Consider the following 8,160-nt stretch of genomic DNA (forward strand, 5'->3'; position numbering starts at 1 on the left):
ATTCGACTTGTTGGCAACTGAATCGATTCAGCCGTCGCAGATCATACCCCAGGCCAAAGGCTAGAGCTCGAACCGCTTGAGCTACGGAGCGTAGAGTTCCGCTGAATGACCCTCTTCCCATGTTACGCTGCAGGCATAGCGACCAAGTGAGTTGATCCTCGTGTATATAGAGAACAGGTCTTGCCAAGTGATTCGCGAGTCTTGGTGATGATTCAAAAAGTCAGCTTCGTTTCCATTGTCAAAATACATTGAGAAGTCCCTGGCGAATACACTTCATGATGGTCACATTTCCATTTGTTGTGGCCGCGGCGGCTGCTTTCAGCCAAGGTGCACTGGCTGCTTTCGGGCTCACCTCTGGTAGCAGCTCATACACTGTCGACACCGGTGGTGACCTTGTTTACGTAGTATCCAAGTATGTCGGTCTCTCAAGCTATGCACGAATTGAATGCTAACAATCTCAAGGTCCAACGGCGATATCACCAGCTTGAAGTACAAAGGAGTCGAGTACCAAGGGACTTCCAAGAATACCGCAATCAACTCTGGACTGGGCTCCTCGACCGTGACTGGCGAGACCGTCAACGGGTATATCAAGATCACAGTCGCGTCGAGCGGCAACCCTGTCACGCAATACTACGTGGCGAAAAATGGTGATCCGACAATCTATATGGGAACCTACATCACTGGAGAGGTTGACCCCGGTGAGCTTCGCTGGCTTGCTCGCCTGCGGACAAATCTGCTGCCGACCGGCGTCCATGGCAACGTTGGTGACACGCGGGGCTGCACCGCTTTCGAGGGCAAGGATACCTTCAAGTGCTCCAACGGCGAGACGAGATGTAAAATGTACACGTCCGACAGGTTCATTGACGACCCCGTCCATTGTGTCACGGGCAGTGTGAGTTCTCTTTATTCAAATAACTCCGGAGCTCCAGTATACTGATTACTGGTCTTAGAATGTGGCGCTGTGCATGATAATGCCCGGTGTTGCCTACGAAACGTCCTCAGGCGGGCCGTTCATGCGAGATATCAACGGTCAGACATCTGACGACGAACAAGAGCTCTACTGGTACATGAACAGCGGCCATGTGCGTACCGAGCCATGGAGACTTGGTCTCATGGGACCCTATGCAATGACCTTTACGTGAGTAGTCCCCCGCATATCCAGCAATAGAACTTAGGGGACCCTGCTGATTTTCGGCCTCTTAAGAAACGGCGGCACTCCTTCTGCAAACCTGGACACTTCTTTCTTCGGCAGCCTCAGCATCAAGGGCTACGTAGCCTCCAGTCAACGTGGTTCTGTCTCAGGTACTGCCTCTGGTGTACCATCAAGCTTCAAAAGCGTTGTGCACTGGTACAATAATCAGGCCCAGTACTGGACGTACGCCGATTCATCTACCGGCGCGTACAAATCGCCGCTGATGAAGCCCGGAACTTACACCATGAAGCTGTACAAGGGCGAATATGAAGTCTCGTCAGACTCGGTCACAGTCACTGCCGGTGGAACTGCGACAAAGAACATCGCCTCTAAGGAGGCTCAGCGCACACCGATCTTCCGCATCGGCGAGTTCGACGGCGAGCCCTTTGAGCTGAAGAACGGCGATAAGATTACTCGCATGCATCCCTCGGACACCCGAATGTCATCGTGGAGCGGAACTTACACCGTCGGGTCCTCCGCTGCCAAGGATTTCCCAATGGCTATCTGGTCAAAGCAAGGCAGCCCTGCCACCATCAACTTCAACTTGGCGTCATCCCAGGTTAAGGACCTGACACTGCATATCGGCACAACACTGTCGTTCAAGGGAGGCCGTCCCATACCCAAGATCGGCAGCTGGACCGGAAAGGACCCAGGTGCACCGGTGAGTACCCGCCAGGCTGACTTTTGCGGCTTAAAAAAACATCCCAGCTGACTAGCCTTTTGCCTAGACACTCATCGACTCTCGTGGTGTGACCCGTGGTGCCTATCACGGCTACAACGAACAGTACACTTGGGCTGTCCCAGCCAGTGCTTTGAAAGCGGGAGCAAACACGCTGACCATCAGTGTGGGCGGCTCAGGGGATGCAACTTGGCTGAGCGCGAACTTCATTTTCGATGCTGTAGAGCTGTACTAGTCTGCCTTTGAGGATGGAATACCACAAACAAGTCTGGCGTCAGTATCATCTTGATATAAGTATACGCTGTATTAAGAAATGTTCGCCACCCTCTCACTGCAGCTCCAAGATACCCGAGATGCTGTACAGCTCCTACAGAGTACATAGGCGGCGCCGAGAGATAACGAATTTGACACTATCTTACAATTTTTCTGTAAGACGTAAGAGCTTGTTTTGCAGGAATTGATTCCACGCAGGTGTTCCCCGGGAAGATTACCTTATGACAGGTTGTCCCTTATACAATCATCCCACAGGAGATTGTTTGTGCCGGAGGAAACGAGAACACAGCACTCCTATCCTTGGAAAGGGAACCAAAAGCTGGCGAGGTGGACGAGGTGGAAAATGACAAGTTGAGACAGGATGGCGCGTCGACGAAAAAGGTCAACACAGCCGGCGAATGGGTATTATGGACCAACTCAGAGCTGCCTTACCCATTTGTACTCTAGCAATAGGGAACCGGAATAGCTAGGTGTGGGAGCTGCAACGAGGGACCGTCTGATACTAAGGTACTGATGCGGTAATCACTGCGAGTCGTATTGAACAATGGGCTCCAGAGAAGCCAATTGTCAACCAGCACGCATGCGCACAGCATCAGAGCAGAGCATCGGAACTCAAGACATAGTTCATTCAAGCTGCGATAATTCTGCAGATGCACTTAGATGGCCTGACTTCCTTGCCTTCGGAAATCTCATTCAAACTGGACATCGTCATCGGTTGCACCTCCCAAGTTTGAGAACTGCGCTACTCTTCGCAGCCAGTCTACTGTCGCCCAGTGCCTGAGCTGTTGTGCTGCGTCTCGGGTATTTGCAGGGGCTACAGATCATGGAACACAGCCAGCTGTGAAACCCTCATGTCCTGCTTGTGGACGACGGGTGTCTTGGTGGTACTCGGCGAGCTCGGAGAACATGCTGTGCTTCCAGCGACAGGCACATAAATACGAGTCGCGGACGCCTGTATTCTGCCGCCCACATCGACCTTGTCTGTGACATTGTTAGGATTTCATCTAGGTATTGACTATTTGGTAGCTTCGACGACCTCTTGCAGAGCCTCAAGAGTGCCTTTGGAGATGTTCCAGTTGCCTGCATCGCCAGTCTCTACGTAGTGATTTGCCACCGTCCAAAATATTCCAACATGCAATCAATTGCCTTGCCTGTGGCACGCAAGGAAAGGTGGGAACGTGGGCCAGGCCCACGGAAGCGCACATCTCCAATCTCGGAATTTCTCTCCCGCATGACAATCCTCCGAACCCCGGACCGAGCCCGCCAGGATCACCATGCCGAGATGGGGCCCGGAACGACCCTGAGGCTGATCTATTCTTGGCCGCATCCCACATCATTACAGACTTCATGCACGTGGGAAAGGGGGGTGCGCCCGACCTGTGTCACGGCAAACGCCCATCCCCCTTGCTTCCCTGCGCAAATGTCTAGATCACCGGAGACGTAAAAGAGACTTCAGAGGCATCGCAGCGCCGGCAGATACGACAAAACTGGGTTCGCGCAGGGTGCAATGTATCAAGCTTCGCCGGAGCGAGGAGCGGGAAGCAAAAACAAGAGAAGCTGAATGCGTCCTGCAGCGTACCACTCGGCACTGCTACATGTTACCGGGGCAGAAAAAAAGGAGAAGAAGAAACATCCCTAGCAGCTCTGAACCCAAAAAATTAAGATATGAACCATTGCTACTGCTAAGGAAACTGCATCAAAAATAGAGTTAAATTGTGCGGAAGCTGTGTAAGCTTACGGAGGTTTGAGCTACTGCGGCCGGGGTGCAAGCTGTGTAAGTATCACCGTCGTGCGAACCATGCCTCCGCGGTATATTTAGTGAAGAACTTTGTGACATCCGTGACATCCGCCATGAGCGCGCCGTGGTCGTTCAATCCTGCACTGGCGCGGCGGCCGGGCTAGGTCACCTCGGGCAGCGAACACGAACTCTGGAACCAGCTGCGTGACACCATACCAAGAGCTTGCTGGGAGAGATAATTCGTTGGCTCGGCTTGTCGACATTAGCACAAAATGCTGCTGGTCGGATCGGGTTATCCAGGTACATCTGTAATCGTTGTGTGGCCTCTGCCACCTCCGTTCGTTGGCATGGGCGGGCCTCGAACCATGCACTTCGGAGGTGGACTTTAACGCTACGCGGCCTCGAGACCGTCTGGTACGGCTCTTGAAAATAGCACACAAATAAAGAACAAGAGATCAGTCAAGGTGTGCGTCGACGTATCTCATGCTGCGAATCAAGAATATGAATGAATATCAGATTGGTGGAAGGTCGGGGTATATACATTGTATAGAAGCTGCCCATGAAGTCGCGCGGGTTCAGCTCTGATTGATAAGACTGAGAGGGCGGCGATATCTCATGCAGAAAGAAGAGGAAAGAGAACTCATGCCCATCTAAGGGAGGGCCAACAGCGAGAACATGCCACCCATTACAGGTCTGGCCCTGAACTGATTCGGGGTGTATCCACCAGTGTCTCCGTCTAGCAAGTCACCGTACGGGATGGTCTGCGGCGTGTTGTTGATCCAGTACGCCTGTTTATCGATGAACATCTTCTTCGTCTCGTCACTGGCCACAGCCGCCGCCCACAGTTCCCAGTCGCTCTTGATCCAGTTGTGGCGGGTGTCGAGTGGCACACCGAAGGCTGTCGCAACGGTCGGGTAGAACGCGGACTGCATATCATAGATTTGTTGAGGGACAAAGTTGAGGCCAAGCAGGCGGTCTGCATAGATGTTGTAGAGGAGACCGTGGGAGCTTGGATCATTGTAGGTCAGAACGGAGTGTGGAGGAGAAGCATCAGAGTTGATCCCAAAGTTCTGCCACTGAGGTAGGTACTCCTCGGCAGTGGCATCGTAGGTGACGACATTTCCGGTGAGGTTCGCGACCTGTCCCATCGCCTTGAGCCCTATGATACCCTTGATGGCCAAATTGGTCTGGTTCGCCAGCGTGCCTGCAAAGTCGTCCGTCGAAAGCTGCTCCGCTGGGATGAGGGAGTCGTTGACCAAGTAGCCGGCCCACTGGTTGAGCTTGTCCCAGTGCTGGTTGAGATATGCATTATCACCCGAGCGTTGCGCGTAAGCCAGCGTCAAAATTATCATGTTGCCGCTCTCCTCGACCTGCATGGGCTCGTCGTTTCCTTCAGGATAGCCCAAAGCGTTGGGGAAAACTCCCAGGTCGTGTATGGCGTAGGTGTTTGGATAATGCCCACTTTCCTGGTTCTCATACAGCGGATCCAGCAATAGCTTCACCAGGGTCTCGTTCAGATACAGAAGCAGGGGAGCCGCCGGGAAAATGACATCGACGGTATTGGTGTCTCCATTCGAGCTGATCTCCTTCAGGAACAGATACGTTTGCGTGCCCTGAGCAGGGACGGTGGCGGCGAAGACCTGACGCACGCCCAAGCTGGTAAGAATGGTGTAGTTCTGGCCGCCAGCGTTAGATGTGTCTGTTTCGATCTTGCCATCAAGGTCGCCCATTGCGGATCGGGCTGACGAGTAGTCGTTGTAGAAAGCTGCCATCGCATCTTCGGCCGAGCTGTAGGCTGACTTCCAAAGCCCTGAAAGTGCCGTTGCACTTGGCGAATTGCCCTGATAATTCACGACTGAGTCCTGAGACAGTCCGAGTGTGAACAAGACCCCGGTTTCAGTACCAGACACAGTACCCAGGTCCTTGGAGAATGCGAAGACAGGCCTAGAAGGTTCGGTCAGCATCCACAATCAGGATTTGGTACGTAGCGACTCCACTACTCACCAGTCAACATTAATGGCCCGGAAGTTGGTGTCCTTGGTATTGTCGAGTGTGCGGTTGTTCACGAACTGGCCACGCACGGCCGTATCTTGGCCGATTCTCCACGTGACCTGTACATGAATATTAGACGGTGTGTACTTGACTTTCTGGAGCCTTCTTGTCAGACTCACCCCATCGGTGTCGGCGGTGGACACGAACCACTGACCCCATGCCGGTTGGTCACTGATTTCAACGAACTGTCGCTGATTCGAAAGTTGAAACGTGTGGTATTCCACGCCCCCGTTGGTTCCGTGGTCCCAAGTGATGTTCTGGCTCGCGTCCCGGCCACTTGCGAGCTCTCCGGAAGAGTCCAAGTAGACTTGGACACTGTGCGAGGCTCCATCGGCAGACACGGCTGTGACATCAATGTATGAGTGCTGCAGTGATTGCTTGAGTAGGTCATTCGGGTAGACGGGAGACAGAAATGTGGCTTTCAAGGTGACCTTGCCCTCAACATCGAAAGTGAAGACGGTGTTGGTTGACGTATAGGTTGCAGACGTCTGATTGGCCACAGCAGGACCCGGAGCGGCCCCCATCCAGTTGTAAACAGCACCATCTACTGCCACAAAACCTTGCCATCCTGTGATTTGGCCGCTGCCGAGATATATGTTAGTCAGAACAGCACACATTTGGTGGCTTCGGAGTAGGTCAGACTACATACGCCCAAAATGTTGGCCAGTGTCCGGCGAGGGAACCCCCTGATGACCCGTCCAGCCAGGTGCTGAGATACGGTGATCTGACAGCCAAAGGCCAAGCTGGTGGCCTGGCAGGACTGAAATCTATGGCTTGTGATAGGCCACCAAAAAAGGCTGCCGCTGTGGCAGCAAATTGTGCCGGACGCATTTTGGTGCTGCTATGGCCAGGAGGAGGTGGTATAAGATGTTAATCAGGAGCAGGGTTAAGATGCGGCGGCAGAGGCCTCGCTTCGTGATCCCTTTTCGGAGGTTTGTGGAGACAAGGTGTAAAAGAAAAACATAGAATTCTTGGGGGATATATGATTATTATATACGCTTAGCTTTCAATATCGTGGGATGAACTGCGGATCCCGGATGACACGAGGCAACGATGGGAGGTGAGTTAGGACTCGATTTGGCCAGAAGAGGGTGGTAGTAGAGTGAAAAGTCGGGACTAAGACGTGATGGGATGGGGACCCTTCTTCAATAAACTTGGTCGTGTGAGCAAAATTTGAAGTACAGGCCTCACGAGGTGGCCGTCATGCAGCACCGGGGGGTGATATTGTAAGGAAAGCGAAATTATACAGTAGGACCACACCTGCGCATAGTTGAAGGGGAGGGTGTGGCTGGCGGCGAGAGAGCGCAAGGCGGCGGCGAGAGAACGGGAGCTAGGACTGGTAACCTACGCAGTGACATCCAAGTGCCAGCTTTGCTGAGGGCGCATGTATGTTCCCTGCACCAGGGACGCGCCTCCAAACATAGCAATGGTTGTGCTCATGTCCCTGCCCCTGGCAAGAATCAGGAAAAGAGGACGAGCTGGTCTGCCCGTACGCTGTGCCGTCGTGCGAATCGCGGATCCCTCCAGGCGCTTGCTTGGAGGCTCGAGGTCGGACCTGGGCATGGAAAGCCCGAATCTGCAGAGTTTCTGCAAAGTTCCTGCATGTCCTGGATGGATGATGCTTGAAGAAATTGTGGGCCAGGTATTGTGGGCCGTTGGACTGCTCTCGTGGGGGACTGGTAAGACTCAGACATTGCATGCGCTGAAAGCTTGTGACTCGGCGTCGGTCAGGACAGAGAAACTAAGAACCTTGGCAACTGATACGCGAGAAAGAAATGCGGTGGTCCTTGACCCCGAATGCCGCGACAGTCCAAGGACCACTTGATGGGTTGGAAGGGGCTGGACGTGAGCACCGGCGGTCGAGTTGAAACCGCAGGCTACGACGCGGCGGTAGGCTGGGAAACAGGACGAAAGGCGAGGGACGAATCAGGGCCGGAAGCAGGGCCAACCCCTTATTCATGAGGCAGTACACCCGGACGCATAGGACGGGATGCTTGAGCTGGTGGGGGAGGCCAGGGACTCGTCCAAGCTGGAGAGAAGGGGGTCCTTGCTCAGCGGCTTGAATCGAGCCGGAACAGCGGTTGGAGGGGGCTGGACAGAACAACTGGCCATGGTCCTTCGATGACGGCTTCAACCAACCTGACGAGGGGCCGGAGATTGGCGAGGTGCAGACAGACAGACAAACAGGCAGACAGATAGATGCCCAGGCCGGAGTTCTCGTGCTGC

The 8,160-nt window shown here is 53.8% G+C and overlaps 2 protein-coding genes across 2 annotated transcripts; one reads left to right on the forward strand and one right to left on the reverse strand.

The window, feature by feature from the left end:
• Positions 1-278: 278 nt before the first annotated feature.
• On the forward strand, positions 279-2,106 carry INS49_013090 (uncharacterized protein; the record flags this gene model as incomplete). The annotated part of the gene is made up of 5 exons (XM_043173792.1): positions 279-412; positions 463-892; positions 951-1,138; positions 1,205-1,853; positions 1,921-2,106. The coding sequence occupies 5 exons, from the start codon at positions 279-281 to the stop codon at positions 2,104-2,106; spliced, it is 1,587 nt and encodes a 528-aa protein (XP_043023089.1).
• A 2,426-nt stretch (positions 2,107-4,532) lies between these two features.
• INS49_013091 (uncharacterized protein) lies at positions 4,533-6,765 on the reverse strand (the record flags this gene model as incomplete). Its single annotated transcript, XM_043173793.1, has 4 exons — positions 4,533-5,826; positions 5,887-5,993; positions 6,054-6,516; positions 6,584-6,765. 4 exons carry the CDS (start codon positions 6,763-6,765, stop codon positions 4,533-4,535), a joined length of 2,046 nt encoding a protein of 681 aa, XP_043023090.1.
• Positions 6,766-8,160: the final 1,395 nt, after the last annotated feature.

This window comes from Diaporthe citri (genome assembly GCF_014595645.1).
Source record: "Diaporthe citri strain NFHF-8-4 chromosome Unknown scaffold_6, whole genome shotgun sequence".
NCBI lineage: Eukaryota > Fungi > Ascomycota > Sordariomycetes > Diaporthales > Diaporthaceae > Diaporthe > Diaporthe citri.